The 17867-nt window shown below is 32.7% G+C and overlaps 3 protein-coding genes across 3 annotated transcripts in view; all 3 read left to right on the top strand.

Moving 5' to 3' along the window:
- Positions 6114-7762, top strand: LOC105165572 (probable xyloglucan endotransglucosylase/hydrolase protein 23). Its single transcript, XM_011084629.2, has 3 exons — positions 6114-6516; positions 6625-6818; positions 7071-7762. The coding sequence occupies exons 1-3, from the start codon at positions 6238-6240 to the stop codon at positions 7465-7467; spliced, it is 870 nt and encodes a 289-aa protein (XP_011082931.1). The 5' UTR covers positions 6114-6237; the 3' UTR covers positions 7468-7762.
- Positions 13545-14889, top strand: LOC105165569 (xyloglucan endotransglucosylase/hydrolase protein 24-like). The gene is given in 4 exon segments (XM_011084626.2): positions 13545-13901; positions 14017-14210; positions 14317-14619; positions 14621-14889. Coding segments are annotated over 4 exon segments (876 nt in total). The 5' UTR covers positions 13545-13613; the 3' UTR covers positions 14712-14889.
- The window catches only part of LOC105165807 (xyloglucan endotransglucosylase/hydrolase protein 24-like), a 1487-nt gene continuing 527 nt past the window's right edge, over positions 16908-17867 (top strand). Inside the window, exons 1-3 of the mRNA XM_020694241.1 lie at positions 16908-17347; positions 17460-17653; positions 17758-17863. Of these exons, the coding sequence (XP_020549900.1) occupies positions 17060-17347; positions 17460-17653; positions 17758-17863 (588 nt within the window). The 5' untranslated portion in view covers positions 16908-17059. The remainder of the gene's footprint in view (positions 17348-17459; positions 17654-17757; positions 17864-17867) is intronic.

Below are 17867 nucleotides of genomic sequence, written 5' to 3'. Positions count from 1 at the left end.
GGTTGGGTCCAAAGAATCATCATCTTCACGGAACTTGAGGCCAATATCCAAAGCCATAGCCGCAACTGTCGATATCAGTGAAGCATCTGAATTCTCGTCGTCATGGACTCGGACTCCTCCCAGTCCATTGGGCCTTTCCAATCTTCATTTTCAGGATTTCATTTATTCGACACTCGTATTTTTGTCACATTCAACCCACCTTTTTCTTTAATGAGCATTAATGGGCTTCTCATCATTTGTTTTTTTATTTACAAAGTCCCAAAACATCGTTCATCCAGTAAAAAAAATTAGGGATAATATACTCTTTTCTCGTGAGATTTGATGTAATTATATATAAATTTTTTATGATTTAGAAATTACATTTGATACTCTTGGAGTTTATTTTCGTCTAACAAATAAGTCCTGTTGTTAGTTAAAATTCAACAAATTTGCTGATATTAACAAAAAAAAATAAAAAATTTTATATTTATCCCTAATTGACTTATTACACTTATTGTAGGTCAAGTAAATTTTTCTATGATCAAATTATCTTCATACATCTTCACACATTAATGTATGTGAGGAAATATATTTTTACTATTATAAGGATAGTTTAGTTCGAAAAAAACTATTTGATATGCAGTAAGTCATTAATAAGTATATTTTTACTATTATAAGGATAGTTTAGTTCGAAAAAAACTATTTGATATGCAGTAAGTCATTAATAAGTTAATCAAGGATAAATATTAATTTTAATTTAATTTTTTTGTTAATATTTTGACTAACGAAGGATTCATTTGTTAGATAGAAGCAAACCTCAAGGGTGCTAAATATAATTTTTCAACTATAATTACACAAAAACTCATTGGAAGGGGAGTGTAGTGATGTCCATACATTTTTATACATAATTGAGATTAATTGATAATTATTAAAAAAATTAAATTTAATTATAAATAAATTATAAGTTGATGGAATATATTAAAATTTAAATTTATTATTATATTTAAGAGCAAATTATATCAATTAAGAAAATTGGGAAGAATGTAATAAAAATTTTAGGAAAAAAATCAAATAAAACAAAAAAAAAGGGTAAGTAATGAATTTTGGGCCAGCAGGCCATGATAATCACCACCGCCTACCCCCCCCCCCCCCCCCCCCACAACAAAAAAAAAAAAAAAAAAAGGGGGGGGGTAATTAAACAAAAGATCACACATACACTTACGGATTTATCGAACAGGTAAGAGAGTTGTCATTTTAATTTATATTAATTTATATAATTATATTATTTGATTAGTTCATTTGCTAAATGTAACTTATATTGTTTGGTATAATGTTTAATTTAAAAATTTTATAAGTTTAACTATTTAAATTAGTGTGTAATTAAATATAATATTTGATTTAAGATTGTTATAGTTGGTTAATTAAACTATTAGATTTATTATATTTCATTATTATTGTAATTGGTTTACTCAATTTCATTAGATTTATTAACCAAATGCATAATTATATATATATATATATATCGGTGTTTAATTAAATACTATAGTGGTGAGAAATTGATAGAAAATTTATTGAAATATTTTAAAATTATATTTAAGAAGTATTAGAAAATTATATTTGAGAAATATTATGGTTATTAAAAAGAGAATGAGATCTCCGTGATAATTCAATTTAGGGATGTTATGAAGAACGATAGTTAAAAAGACATGAAGGTTTTGATTAAGTGAATTCTTGGTAGTTGGTCGATAAATTAAATATATATAGGAAGTTTAGTTATTTAAAAGAAAATAAATAGGATGTTTGAACATTGATATAAATATATATTAAAAGTTGGGTGGAAAATATACGAATATTATATAATATAATTTATTTAAAATTTACGATGTTTATAATGTCTTGATTATATATACTATAATTTACTGTAGGATGCGAGGAGAAAGAAGAGGGTTAAGTTGCTCCTTTTGTTAACGTAATCGCGTTTGAAATTTGAGGTAAGTATAGTTAATTGGATCTATATATATGTATCTACTTGTCAATATGAGAACTTGATAAAAATTATCGTGTTTTTAGTTGAATTATATGGTCGTTTGTGAAATGATCGTTATTGGTTGTGCCTATGGTTAAGAATACTACATATATATGTATGGTGATTAATTATTAAATACCTTGATTTTGTTGTTAAATAAAAATAAATGAGAGAGTATTTGTTTAAATAAATATAAATAAAGGAGTATTTGTAAATGACTGTGACGCGTTTCTATATGATGATTGACTGGAATAAAATTGTGAAGTCGTCAATGTGCAGATGATACACTGAGATGAGTGTCGACTGAAGTTGAATTATGGAGTTGATAAAACGTGAATAATTTATTGAGATGAAAAATATGACTTATCTAACCTGGGCATATTCAATGGTTAACGATGATAGGATGAAATTGATGGCGAGTTGTGTGCTATCATGATGATGCAATATTTGATATGAGAAAAATAAATATAGAGCTGGATACCATGGCGCAAAGGGTATTGAGATATTTCGGGTAGCGAGGAATATCCTATTCTGTTAGTTATACATTGGGATGGTGTGAGGGTGCCAAATTCGATGTAATGTTCTATATTGGGATTGGGAGCAAATAGGAAGGAGGGGAGGCGCGTGGACGAGGAGGAGGCGAGGGCGAGCGCACAAAAGAGGCCATCGTGGAGGAAGCGGATGGGGAGGAGGCTTGAGGGGCAGGCTGTGAGGAGGCGCTGGTGGTGGGGGAAGGAGACAATATGTTTTAAAAGTAATTTTTAATATTTTTAATTATTTCATTCATATTTAGTAAATAAAATATGATAAAATTTTATATATTCAATCTGGATAGTTAATTTAAATTAGGTGAAATTTGGACAGTTGAATTTTGCATTAAATCTAGACCTTCAATTCAAATTTAATGAAATATAATCGTTGATTTGATTTCTAAAAATTTCAACTATTAAATATATGTTAAGCAAGATTTAACGGTTTATAAATAAGATGTAAAATTAAGCCCAAGAAACATGAAGGGCGCATGTGATGCATCACTGGATCTGAGGGTATGTTATTTCTACTGTTATAGTAGGTGTTGTTTCTACTGAAAAGTAGGTATTGGTTAGATTTAATTTATTTGATGTTAGATATTGATATCCAACTAAAATGACATCAATTTATTTCAATTAATAATAGTCCATCGCTCTTATTTCAAAAAAGTTGTAGCATCCTTTTTTTTAAAAAAGAAAAAAAGAAATCCCCAAAAATTTCATCTGACAAAGGTTTTGAGTTAATTTGAAGCTCATGTATGTAGCTGTCAATCTACTTATATAATAGTTTGTAGTTTATTCTTTCATTTGTTACAGACAAATTATTAATGTAATTGATAGAGTTTGAATGTAGCAGCCCCTACAATAACATACTTAATTACCACTAATTACCATACACTTTTCTTATTACAACCCCTCTTACAAGATATTTTCGTTTATCAATACGTCTCATGAGATAATAGATATATTCAAAAAATAATATTTATTTTTCCTATATGTCCTCGTTTATAAAATTTAAAGGGGTGAATAGCAATTTATCCCCCTGTGATATTAAAAATGAGCACATTACCCCCCTATGAAAAAAATATAACAATTTACATCCCTATACTTTTTAAAATGAAGCAATTTACCTCCTTATATAGGGAGGTAGATTGCTTCATTTTAAAAATCATAGGGGGGTAACTTGTTGTATTTTAAAAAATATAGGGAGGTAAATCACTATTTATTTTTTCACAAGGGAGTAATTTGCTCATTACGATATCACAGGAGAGTTGCTTGTATTTTTCCCAAATTTAAAGTAAAATAACGCAATAACCAGCTGTACAAAATTGGAAAAACGATGCCTTGCTCAGCTGTGCTCCACAAACAAAGAAAAGAAAAGAAAAAAGATAAAAGGGAGAAGGGCGTTGGTGGTATAAATGTGAAGTGTGTACAGAAATTGAAGGTTAGATACATGCAAGCCACAATGTAGCAGATCGTGGCGTAATGAACCAAAATTTGTTTCTGCCAATAGACAAATAAAATAATAAAAAATATATATAATTAATTAGCCAACAAAAATGAGTATGGTGGACATGATGATAAGCTATCCACCAACCAAATGATCATCATGAATTAAAAAGAACAAGAACAGAGGATTAAGTCAAGAAATTGAACAAAATGACATCAAATTTAGAGTTTACTGATTTTTTTTTTAAAGCGGAATATGTGAATCGATTATAATTATATTATAAATTTTGATCATTAAAATAATTAATGTACGGTAATTATTAATATTAACATATATAATTAATTAATAATTATTATTACATAGTAAACCAATAAATTTAAGGTGATGTGCTCGAATTTCACCAGATGTACGAGCATTTGTCTTACCGCCTGTGAATTTATTGTAATTTATTTTCGTTATTAATATTGATGTAATTCTCAGTTTATGAGACATGATAAATTAATTGAGGTAACAATATAATTACCACTTCAAAACAATATAAGACTTGCTCTGTTTCTGCTACTGCATGTCTGTCTATATGTTCAATCAAGAAGCGCATTTCTGTTTAACGTCTTTTATTGTTGTTATCTAACGTTCTTGTTGTCAAATAAATGTTGACATGTCACACTCCACGTCAGCAAGCATCCAATTTGTTAATGAGATGGAAATTCTACAACTTTCCCACCTTTGATTCCTTTGCCCTTAGCTTCGCAACCTACACTAGGTAAGAAATGCTATCATGCTTCTCCAACAGAATCCAAATGAGGAGGAGAGTTTGATTAGTAATGCCATCCCATTGAAGATTCGCAACCCGACTTGCTCGACCAATCGCAATCCTGTCGATACAAACTCGGCGGAGCAGCTGTTACAAGAGCTGGCTTCCCCGGACAGACTGCCCATAAATCAATTCCTCGTAGACAGGATACCGGAGTACTTGGTTAAGAATACGGAGGTGAAAATCCGTGTGATGAAACAGAGGAGTACCTCGTGTGGTCCAAGGATAAAGACAAATCGAATCAACAAGAAGAAAGGGAACATACTAAATAGTTAAGGTCGTACAAAAATATAAAGGAGTAGTACCCCTACTTCTTTGTTTGTTGATTTTGTTGTAATGCGTACTGTACTTTATTTTCAATGAAAAAGGGATGGGGACCCCGAAAAGCCTCCCCCACCTTCGAGTGTTTATTTAAAAAAAAAAAAAAAGTGTATTAGCCAATTAATTATACTATATAAAAAGTTGGGTGAGTATTAAAAGTCAAAGCTGAAGTATAATGAAATTAATACTTCTGAAATGGGAGGTAAATCCCAGCTGCATTTTCGAATTTTATATAAATAAAGGAAGAATATGGAATGATATTTAGTTGATGGATTTGAAGTTATGAATTTTTTACTCCTAGTAATAAATTTTTTGAATTTATTTGAATAATTATAAATATAAAAAATTTCAAAATTTTCAACTCTAAATTTAAATTATATTTTTGTTGAATATTAATCAACTTTGAATTATTTTTGATAGAGGCATTCGAAATTTTTTGTTCTCAATTCATTCTCTTAATTAAATTCAAATCTATGAATTCAAATGTAATTTTATTGAAAACAAGCTGTATATTTTCCGCGGTTTTGTTTCTTTCATGAAGCACAATCAAACCAGACCTGTTTTACGAAAAAAAAAAATACTAATAATTAATAATAATAAAAGAAAAGGAAACAATTGGCATATTAGTTGATAGGACTAAAATTCAAAGACAAGAATTTCACGTAAAACTAAGTTATAGAAACGCGGTTATAAGGGGAGATGACATCAACTTTGTTGTCCGAAAACGACTACTTCCAATTGGCAAAAGAAATGCATATAAAATCTATGCATAGACTATGCAAAAAAAAAAAAAGTCTGCAATTAATTAAACACGCTTTTCCTCTCCAACCACCAAAAATCAGGTGCTATTCCATGCCAAGTAAAATTACCCCAAGAAAGAAACATTTCCAGCTGTTTGCAGAACGTTGTAATATTAATTATACCTCTCCATCCCTTTGGACATGTCAACTAGTGCTACTTATTCCTATGGAGAATGTCAACTATATTTTTCATGAGTCCCACGTACGATTTTCCCCTATTTAAACCTTTCCTAGCAACAATCTTCGACCATTCAATTCCATTTATTTCTCCCTTTTCTTCTTGAAAATTAAGACAAGAAAAACAAAAATTTTGATTCATGGATTCTTGTGTTAGGGTTTCTGAAATGCTTAAGGTTTTGTTTGTCCTGGCGTTCCTCTTAGGTTCCTCATTAGCCGGCAATTTCTATAAAGATGTGACCATAACGTGGGGTGGCCCCCGGGCTCAGATACTCAACGGGGGCCAAGTTCTTTCGTTGTCCCTTGACAATGTTTCGGGTTCTGGTTTCCAGTCCAACAACGAGTACTTGTATGGAAGGTTTGACGTGCAGCTTAAGCTCGTGCCTGGAAACTCAGCTGGCACTGTCACAACGTTTTTCGTAAGCCCTTTTTTGTGGTTTAATTTCTATGAACTTGTGATAATATGTATTGTTATGTGTAAGGATTTAAGTAATTAACAGTGATTGTGACCATATGTGATGTTGTAGTTAGCGTCTCAAGGATCGGCACATGATGAGATTGATTTCGAGTTCTTGGGGAATAGTTCCGGGCAGCCATACACCGTGCACACCAACATTTATACCCGAGGAGTAGGCAATAGGGAACAACAGTTCCGCCTCTGGTTCGACCCTACCGTTGCATTCCACACTTACAGTATTCTCTGGAACTCGCAAAACATAATGTATGTTTTTGAAACTCTGTTCTCGATCTTGTACGAATTTAAGAAAAGATTATATATTAAATAATTTTTGAAATTCAATAAATACCACAAAATGTAATTCAAAGTACTTTTCAAAATATAAAATTATCCAAACAAGTCTAAAGAATTTATCGTTTTGAACGTGAAATTCCTATTCCAAATTGATCAAACCAAACATACCCTTACACGCTAGCTGACTAAATTAAACCACCGGTGATTTCTCAATGCATGCAGATACATGGTGGACAACATCCCGATTAGGGTTTTCAAAAACTACGCTGCATACGGAGTCGCATTCCCGACCAGCCAGCCGATGAGGTTATTAGCCAGCCTCTGTAATGCCGAGCCGATGACTACGCAGGGCGGGAGAGTGAAGACGGACTGGACCAAGGCCCCCTTTACCGCCACTTACCGGAATTACAATGCCACAGGCTGTGTTGTGAGTGCAACAGGGACGAATTCCTGCAACGGGGCTGCGAACAGCCAGGCTTGGCTAACTCAGGGACTGGATGCCAATGGGAGGAACAGAATCCGATGGGTGCAACAAAAACAAATGATCTACAATTACTGTACAGATGTTAAAAGGTACCCCCAGGGGCTTCCCAAGGAATGCAGGCTTCCTAGGTTCTAAGGGTACGTGGAATTGTCAACAATTTCCAGGCCGTCATCGTCGACCCAGTTTCAATGTATTTTCTTCATGATTCATATGTTCTACTTCGTGTTCTTTCTTTTTTGTTTATTTATATTTTTCCCTGGAAAAGAGTTAAATTGCTACGGAATAAGGACTTTGAACAAGAAAGGGGATGTGATTCTTTGATTATACCAAAATACCAATGTTTTGTTGCATTTTTGTTTCTTCTTTGCTGTTTTTTCTGACTTATTGTATGCTTTGTTCTGTATAATAATGGTACTAAAATTGGATTGGATTTTATTTCATCTTTTACTTTATTTAACATACTACGTCTATAAAAAAAATTTCTAAATAAACTATATGATATTATTTTTATACACTTAATTATGATGTGTATATTGAACGTAATAAAAAAATAATTGGATATGAAATAGAAAATCTTATGCGCATTAAAATTTAACGTTGTCATGGAAATTTCTTGTGTAGGGACGTCATTTTCCATTAACCACCATGCCTAGAAAATAATCCTTTCTAATTAATGAAATTAATTTCAGATTATTAATGATTCAAACGCTAAAGGACCACAGAGATTAGATAAGTCTATTTAATTCTCAAGATTAGTTTATTATTATTTTCTTGGAAAAAAGATAATTTTAGTTTTATATATAATTATAGGGGGTGTCATCTTTAATGACCCTCTTTAATTTTGAACTTGTAATTGAGGACTATAATTAAAAATATATTTAGTTCAAATATTGCTAGAAAATATTAAATTTGCCAAAATTATCACATGCTTAACAACTAACCGTTTTAGTATATGAATTTTTAATTTTCAAGCTAGGTTTGATGACGTGATATGTTTTTCCTAGTGACGTTTGGACGAAATGTACCAGCTCTATAGTTATAGGGCTAAAATTTTATTATTTTTCTTACGTCTCTCATGCCACGCAGCAAGTGGCTGAAAAATTTAAAAGTCTAAAATTAAGTAGATCACATGCAAGATGTGGTATTTCCAACCAATTTACTTTTTTGGCAATATTTGAACTAAATGTGTTTATAGTTTACCATTGCAAATTTAAAATCTGATAAGATTGAAAGTGGAACCACCCTATAATTAGTAGACCAAAATTGTATTTTTTTTCTTTTTATTTAGACATACTGGCCATCGTAATATTTTACGTGTATATAATAAATAATATTGCACGTGTTAAACTATATTATAAATAATAATAATAAATTATATAAACCAAAAACTCACATATAAAAAAAAAAGAAGCAAAAGAAAACCAGTTTCGGGATGATCAATAGTTTAAAAGAATTGTGTTGTGGTGATGTTAAAATGACATGAAGTCACATTTGTAAAAAAAATGAATTAATTATATATAATTAATTTTTAAAATTATCTTATTAAATATATAATTATTTTATCTTATTAGAGATATAATTATTATATCTAAAATTAGTGTTGACCACGTCATTAACTGACTTTTGTGATGTAAAGGGTCTTTTTTTCCTTGTATTAGTATACATATATGAATGTTTTTAATTACCCATATACTGGTAATGAATCATACATTAATTAACCATGTCTATGTTTTTTTTCTGTGTTCTTTTATATATATATAAATCTAATTTCATTACATTATTATTCGTTAATATTCAAATGTTAAAACTTTATGATTAATTTAATAATTTCAAATTAAAAAATCCTATTATCGGAATTGGTAGACCAGTCCACAATTTGGTTACAACTGGTCTTAGCACCTTTAGAATTGTTCAAATGTCAAAATACAATAAAGTACATATCCACACGTTTGATGGGCTTATAACTTATTCGTGAAACCTCATATTAGAAGAATTTGAAATATGTTGTTCTAAAAAACAGTATTTTTAGTGATTCGTTTAGTAATAACTGCTCCAAATGCAAGGGTACTCTCCTTCAAGATTGTAACCCTGCAAAATAGAATAACATATTAGAACCACGTAGAGATATTTTTAGCAATGCCCTTTCGACACTCAAATCAATTATTTGAGTCGGTTTATATTCTGACTAGGTCTCATGGAGTGCCTTCCTCAATGCGGGGAAAGGGGCACTGTGTGACTAGTTGTCCGCAGTAAACGACTACTTATGCTCAACAACAACAATAGAATTTCAGCCGACACCTACACGGGGGCTCGACAAGAATAGCAACACAAAATCCGACAGCAACAACACAAGCAAGCAAGGTGCAGTACGAATGCAGTAAATATAAATTTCAAAATGTAGATTTCAATGATAGAGGAAAGCAATTGAACATTGTACAAATGATGCTAGTGCAGGAGGATTGCCTTAAGGGGTACACTAGTACATAGACTACACCAAGCTTCGTGATACTCATTCCCCACTATAATAGTTTTAAAAAGATTTTTCCTATTTACAGTATTAGATAATAAAAAGGTTGAACATTGCACCTCAAGAGGTACAAAGTCCTCCATGAGTAAACATAAGTATTTACAAGTGTACAAGACAAATGACCTATGCCTAAAAACACTAAAACTGTGGAGTCCAACATCTGTCGATGAAGGTTGTTGGTTGTCCTGATTGAGCGATTGTGCGGTCGAATGTGTGTCAAAGGTGCTAGGAGTACGGCTAGCCTTGGTGTCGCTGGCCGCTCCTTGGACAAGACGACCGGTAGTGACTTGCGGAGGACGTACGGGTAGCTATGGGAGGTGCACAAACGGCCATCGAGCAGAGACTCTTACCGATTGAGGATTGCAATACTGTTTATACGGGAACTTTCTTGATTTGTGGGGATGCTATCTGCCAAGTATTAAGTCATTCCGAGAATGTTTGGACACGAAGATATAAAGGCGACGATCGGGAGCCTCCCTGCGAGCAAGTAGGAGACAAATGTGTGAAGCAGATTGTTTTATCTTTGGAGATTTACAAAACTGTTTCTTTGGTGAGATCCTTAGTGTGTTGGGAGCACCTCCAATATGTTTCAGAGTTAGACAGTTCCGTTTGAGTAGGAAATGACGACGATGTTTGGAGTTTGTCAGTGTCGTGGCGAAATTGTGGTTTCAGAGTATTGCATGGGCAAATCCTCAGCGATGGACGATCAGGTGAGGCTGAAACTCTTGGGTTATGATACAGAAGTCGTAGGCTATGCAATGGTTCAAGCGGCACGTGATTTAGACGTCGAGGCAAACAATTTAAGATCTCGTGATCCAACTCATTGCACACGGTATTGGGTTCTAGCTATCAATGGGGATCTGTCAACGCCACACTGTGGGCAAATTGTGAAGCCATGCCGAAAGACAAGAAGGTATGTTGAGCATACCGTGTGGGAGTATTGCTTGATGTTCTAGCTATCAATGGGGATCTGTCAACGCCACACTGTGGGCAAATTGTGAAGCCATGCCGAAAGACAAGAAGGTATGTTGAGCATACCGTGTGGGAGTATTGCTTGATGTTGGCATATTAAATGGGTCTCGGACTTATGATGTGGTCCTACTTGGGCAATCATAGAAGACGACCACGAGAAGGCGTGCGCCAAGGATGCACCGAGTGAGCGTTGGGCATAAAATGGGCGTTGCCGACGCATGCAGAGTGCTGTAACCTAAGACGCCGTACGAAAAAAAAAATATATTACACTGTCCATGACAATGGGGAAGGCCAATATTTATGGAAGATGGTAGAAATTGGACTAAATATGCTATTTTTTTTTTAAGTTATTGTTCGCAAAATTAAAATCGAAAGTTGACCATAACTTTCCACCACCCAAAATACATTATTCCTTCAAAGAGCTCTTTAAAATGTACCTATATTAAATATTTATTAATATTAAAGGACTTCTGAAAGAAACACTCATTAAGAAGTATGTTTTCGAAATGAACTTTCATTTTAAAAGTGCTCCCAAACATGCACCTAACAAACTCACGTGATATATTTTAAAATGCATAAATTTATAAGATCTTTTAAATAAATGAAGTCGAGCAAACAGGAAAGAAGTTTATTTAAAGAATAATTAAATTGTCTTCCCCTCATTTTTCTGTAATTATGTGCAAATTTTATATAATTTGAAAAATTACGTTTATTATTCCTGATATTTCCTTCCGTTTAATAAATAGATCATCTTGTTACTTAAAATTCACCAAATTTATTGATATTAGTAAAAAAAATTAAATAAAAATTCATATTTATACCCGATTAACTTATTATTAACTTATTGGAAGGTAAACAAAAATTTTCCAACGATATAAGTGAACTTCAACGAAAAAAAACTAAAATTATAAAAATTTTAAAAATGCAAGAAATACAACCTTAGAAAGTGAAGAACAAAAACATCAAACCACCTAAATTACGAAACCCAAACATACATTGCCAGATGAACAGCGACAGTACAATTAATGATACATCCTATGCGTGCAGTAGATAATGATTTCCTGTAGAAGACTCAACAGAATTTATAGGGTGTTTGCCTAAATTTATTTAAATTACATCGAAAGGTCTGGATATTTGGCTAATCCATATGTTATTTCATTCATTTGTATAGATATTTGACACTTTCTCAACATTAACGTACATGAATAATTAGGGTGTAAATGCGTCGGACTCGATCAATTTTTGTGAGCTCCAATTTGAGTTCGAATTTTCTTTTCATGGTTTGAGCTTGAGTTTGGTTCGATAAGCTCTTATGGTTTGAATTTTCTTTTCATTGCTCGAGCTCAAGCCAAAGCTCGAGTTTTCAACAAATTAAATAAAATTCTATTATTATAAGTAAATCATATTAAATATTATTATATTAATTATAAAAATATTATACATATGGTATAATATTTTCAATTTATTACCATAAATATAAACTGCTAACTAGTTTAATAGTAATATAATTAGTAAAAGTAAAAAAATATATATATACATCAAATTATCAAAATACTTGCACATAATTTTATATAGATATTAATATTAATAAAAAATATAAGTTATTTTTTAAAAGTGGTTGATCTCATTATGTAAAAAAAGGCATTAAATTAAAAGATAATTTTTTAAACCAAAGTACAAAAATAGGGATGGATCTCATTATATATATATAATAAAATAATAAAAAAATAATTAAAATTGTCCAACCATCATTATTATTATTATTATCTTAGATTAATTCATGATATTCACTCAATTTTGACATAACTTTATAAGTAATAAAATAGGTTGCATGCTGTGTATCTTGGTAAATAATATATACTCACAAACAAATATAAAAAATTATAAGTTAATTATTAGGACTTGTTAAATTAAAAAAACAAATAGATTAAAAATGAATATCGAATTTATTTTAATTGCTAATACTATTAATGATTATCTCTACTAATGATGTTTTAATTTACTGATTAAGGTTAAGATGAAAACTAAGACTAAGGTTTTATGAACAAGTTCGAGTCTCACCAAATATTGGGTACTTATCTCATTTTAATCAAATTATTATAATTTATTTATTAAATTTCTATAATTTATTTAATGATTTTAATCATACTAATATATTGTTGAATTGATGTATTACTGCTACAAATTTCTATGGACCTCATATGTAGAGTTTCATCAATGTAGCCCAAGATCCTGCTGCATCTTTCCACTAGAAGAAATATAATTCAATATCTAAAAATAAAAATATAATGATCAACTCTAATTAATCATGGCTATGCAATAAGTACTGATCATTGTTTCTGCAGGCGAAATCGAAATTTTAGTCCCATAGTTAAAATTATGACAAATATGTTGGACTTAGCTAAAATTATAATAAAATCCATTTATTTATGGTGGAGTAGCTCAAGTTAAGAATGTTGGTGGAAGGAGCAGTACTAGAAAACAGAAAGGCTCAACCAGGGCAGTCTATCGACTTATACCTTACGCGGAAACAGGCACACGTTTTTCCTTTTGCCAACGGCTAATCCACCATTAAAATCCAGCTCATTTTCACCGCTCCGCGTTAGGATACTTCACTTCACACTCCCCCTTTCCAGTTATTGATCATCAAAGAAAAGCTCAACTACAGCTGTCTCTTCACCCCCCCCCGCCACCCCCCCAGTGTCATTCATCAACGCACAACACAATCTCTCCCAGTTGCATTTTCTCTCTCTCTCTCTCTCTTAGCTGAAACAACTGAGAAATGGCGATGTTTTCTGATTCCGGTGCCCTGTCGAATTTAATGATGCTTTTGCTTGCAATCTTGGTGGCTAATATCGCTACTGCTGCGGCTGATTTCTACCGAGATGCCGAGATCACATGGGGCGATGGCCGCGCCAAGATTCTTGAAGGTGGGAGAATGTTAACCTTATCGCTGGATCAGCAATCGGGTTCTGGGTTCCAGTCCAAGAACGAGTACTTATTTGGAAGATTCGACCTGCAACTCAAGCTCGTCCCTGGGAACTCCGCGGGAACTGTCACCACATTTTTCGTAAGTTTCGCAATTTCCTTCAGTGCCACTGGCCTTATCTCAGCTCGTTATGACTCAGAGAAATTAATGTGAATTTCAGTACTAAAGTGACATGTATTTGTTCTTGCTTTTGCAGCTATCTTCTCAAGGAGCAGGACACGACGAAATTGATTTCGAGTTCTTGGGAAACACTTCAGGCGAGCCGTACACAGTCCACACAAATGTGTATGCCCAAGGCAAAGGAGACAAAGAACAGCGATTCCATCTCTGGTTCGATCCAACTGCAGCTTTCCACACTTACTCCATCGTCTGGAATCCTCAGCGCATCATGTAATTTCTTGTTTTTTTTTCCTCCAACGCCATCACTTTATCTTAATCTTTTCTGGAAACTTGAAGTTTTAACTGACTGGACCTTAATTTTCTGTTGGGATTTCAGATTCTTGGTGGATAACATTCCGATCAGAGTATTCAGTAACAACGAAGCAATTGGAATCCCATACCCGAAGAGCCAGGCCATGAGAGTGTACTGCAGCCTGTGGAATGCAGATGACTGGGCAACCCAAGGCGGGCGGGTGAAGACTGATTGGACCAAGGCTCCATTCGTGGCCTCTTACAGGAACTTCAACATAAATGGCTGCGTGCCCGGATCGTCTTGCGGGTCCAAGTCCGCGGAGTCTTTCAACACGGAGGCATGGCAGACCAAGGAGCTCGATGGGAAGGGCAGAAATAGACTGAGATGGGATACAGAAACACATGATCTACAATTATTGCACAGATAACAAGAGGTTTCCTCAGGGTATACCCGCCGAGTGCAGGCGCTCCAGATTCTAAGCGCTGAATCCAGGGATTTAGATTATTAAATTCTTTCTTCACTTGTCTGATGGATAAAAAAAAACGTTTATTCTTTCATTCTTTTATTCGATTGTAACCTATACTATATGAGTCATGTATTGTTATAAAGAAATTTGAGGAATGATATTATGCTCGGAAGCAGCTCATTTTTTGTGCTTGTTGATTCTAATTATATCTGCACGGAACATATAGAATTAGTGTTGTCTGCACGAAGCATACAGATTCCAGTGTCGTTTTTCTTTTAGATTTCGTTCTACTAATATGTCTATGCTAAGTCATGGTCCAAATTGGTTTCTTCAAGTTGTTTTTCATCGAATTTTGACTAATTTTCAAGTATGTTTCATTTGTCACGTACAAAAATATTTTGCTTTAATACAAGTTATACTACCGATAGATTTGTATATACTATATGGAATTTTATGAGACTACAAAAAATGGGCTATTTGCCACAATTTTCTACCAAAACTTCCGTGACAAAAGTAGCGGATTGATTCGAGAATGCTGTGGAAATTTGAAATAGGATAAATTAAAATGCTAAATGAATTAAAATCAAATTAATGGGGTGTACTCTTTAATGACAAAGGACGTTATTTGGCGGGGTCAAATGTAATTTACCTATGTGTTATTAAAAAAGATTTAAAAAAACCTCTTATAATAAATAAAATAGCAAAAACCAAAATAAAAATCCCTATGATAAAATTAAATGGGCAAAATACTCTCTTTGACTTGGATTTGTAATACACACCCCATTGATGTGTGGATTTTTGGTTTTTGACATTTAAAATAATAAAAATATTCTTATTTATCAATCATTGGATATTTCTTTATATGAATCGATAGCCTATATTTAAGTAATACAAAATCAAAGGTCCAAATTTGTCAAAATAAAATCAAGCTGTTTAGATTTAACTTAACAAATCTATGATTTATATTTTATTTGATCAAAATAGTGGCTCGGATTTTATTTAATTTGAATCAACGGCCTACATTTAGAATTGCATATATAAATATATAACTAAAATTATATATATATTATGTATAATTAAAAGATATATGGATAAAATACACTTTGTCCCTGAACTATGTATCATGTAACAAATTACCCCCTAAATTAATAAATATAACACTTACCTCATACAATTAAAATTTTGAACAACATTACCCTTATATTATATTATATATATCACATAAGTTTTTTTAGATCTTTTTTAATAGCTCAGGAGCTTTTTACCCTTAAGATGACATGGCACTAATTGGATAAAGTTTCAACGTGGCACAAATATAATTTAAAATAATATATATATATATATATATTCATATATCTAACAAGTATCTTTAAAGAATACATCATTTATATACCTTACAATTTTATGGATTTACCATATGAAAAATATAAATAAATTTTTGTGTGTAAAAATATAATATTTAAAATATTACTATATTAAAAGTTAACATTTAAGCAATTTTAAGTGTAGAAATCATAACATATTTATTAATTTAATAAGAATTTGTAAATCTTTCAATACATATAATACATAACAATAAATTTAAAAAATAAAAAAAGATTATGTAATATATATAAATTAGCATCTACATATATTTTTCCTGTTAATATTTCACTGTTGAGCTAAATTTCAATAGTAATTATATTCTTCTTGAATAATAAAATAATATTTATCTTTTTAAATATAAATATTTTATGTTTATTATTGTGGACAGAAAATATTTGTAAAGATTTCAGAATCAAGGGATAATCTGTATAAACTCTATTTTCATTATTTTGGGAGCGGGGTGAAGATGAATACATATGGAGACAATATTTCAATCACATACTCAAAATATGTGTGTGCAGCAATCAAACAATTACAAAAATACCTGCTATTGTAATTTAGATAAACTTTAGGGACCAGTCCTGTCAATAAGAGAATTTCTATTTAGAAATGATGAAAATTAAAAACAAAAAAACGAAAAAACAAAACCAACGGCCTATAAGCTTCCCGGAATCTCACGGCAACAAAGTGGAATTTAGTCGTTGAGAGGAACAATGCCAAAAATTAATATATACCTTACGCGTAAATCTGCAAACTTTGCCCTTTTCTATATCTGGAAAACTGTCCTTTCCAAGGCCAAATCCAACTCATTTTCACTGAACCCGCCTAACACGGATGGATGCTTCACACTTTTTTCCAGCGACCTCAACTTGAGCTGGCTACCTATTATGTGTTGTGTATAATATATAAGGGAGGCCTTCACAATCCAACTGCATCCATCAACACAAAATACAATCTCTTCCTGAATTCTCTCTCAGCCATAATACCGACAGAGATATGGCAACTTTTCCCGATTCCGGGGCCCTGTCAAATCTATCAATGCTTTTACTTTCAATCTTGGTGGCTTATTTCGCTACTGCTGCGGCTGATTTCTACCGAGATGCCGAGATCACATGGGGCGATGGCCGCGCCAAGATTCTTGAAGGTGGACGAATGTTAACTTTATTGCTGGACCAGAATTCGGGTTCTGGGTTCCAGTCCAAGAATGAGTACATGTTTGGAAGATTTGACCTGCAACTCAAGCTCGTCCCTGGGAACTCCGCCGGAACAGTCACCACATTTTTCGTAAGTTTCGCAATTTCCTTCGCTGTCATTGGGCTTATCTCAGCTCATTACGACTCAGAGAAATTAATGTGAATTTCAGTACTAAAGTGTGTGTTTGTTCTTGCTTTTGCAGCTGTCTTCTCAAGGAACAGGACACGACGAAATTGATTTCGAGTTCTTGGGAAACACTTCCGGCGAGCCGTACACAGTCCACACAAATGTGTATGCCCAAGGCAAAGGAGACAAAGAACAGCGATTCCATCTCTGGTTCGATCCAACTGCAGCTTTCCACACTTACTCCATCGTCTGGAATCCTCAGCGCATCATGTAATTTCTTAGTTTTTCTCTCTGCCGCCATTTTTTCATCTTAATCTTGTCTGGGAACTTGAAGTTTTAACTAACTGGAATTGGTTTCTCTGTTGTAATTTCAGATTCTTGGTGGACAACATTCCGATCAGAGTATTCAGGAACAACGAAGCAATTGGAATCCCATTCCCGAAGAGCCAGGCCATGAAAGTGCACTGCAGCCTGTGGAATGCCG

The sequence above is a fragment of the Sesamum indicum genome, linkage group LG6, assembly GCF_000512975.1.
Source record: "Sesamum indicum cultivar Zhongzhi No. 13 linkage group LG6, S_indicum_v1.0, whole genome shotgun sequence".
Lineage (NCBI taxonomy): Eukaryota > Viridiplantae > Streptophyta > Magnoliopsida > Lamiales > Pedaliaceae > Sesamum > Sesamum indicum.
The sequence above is the reverse complement of the archived record's forward strand: the minus strand, read 5'-3'. Positions and strand labels throughout refer to the sequence as shown.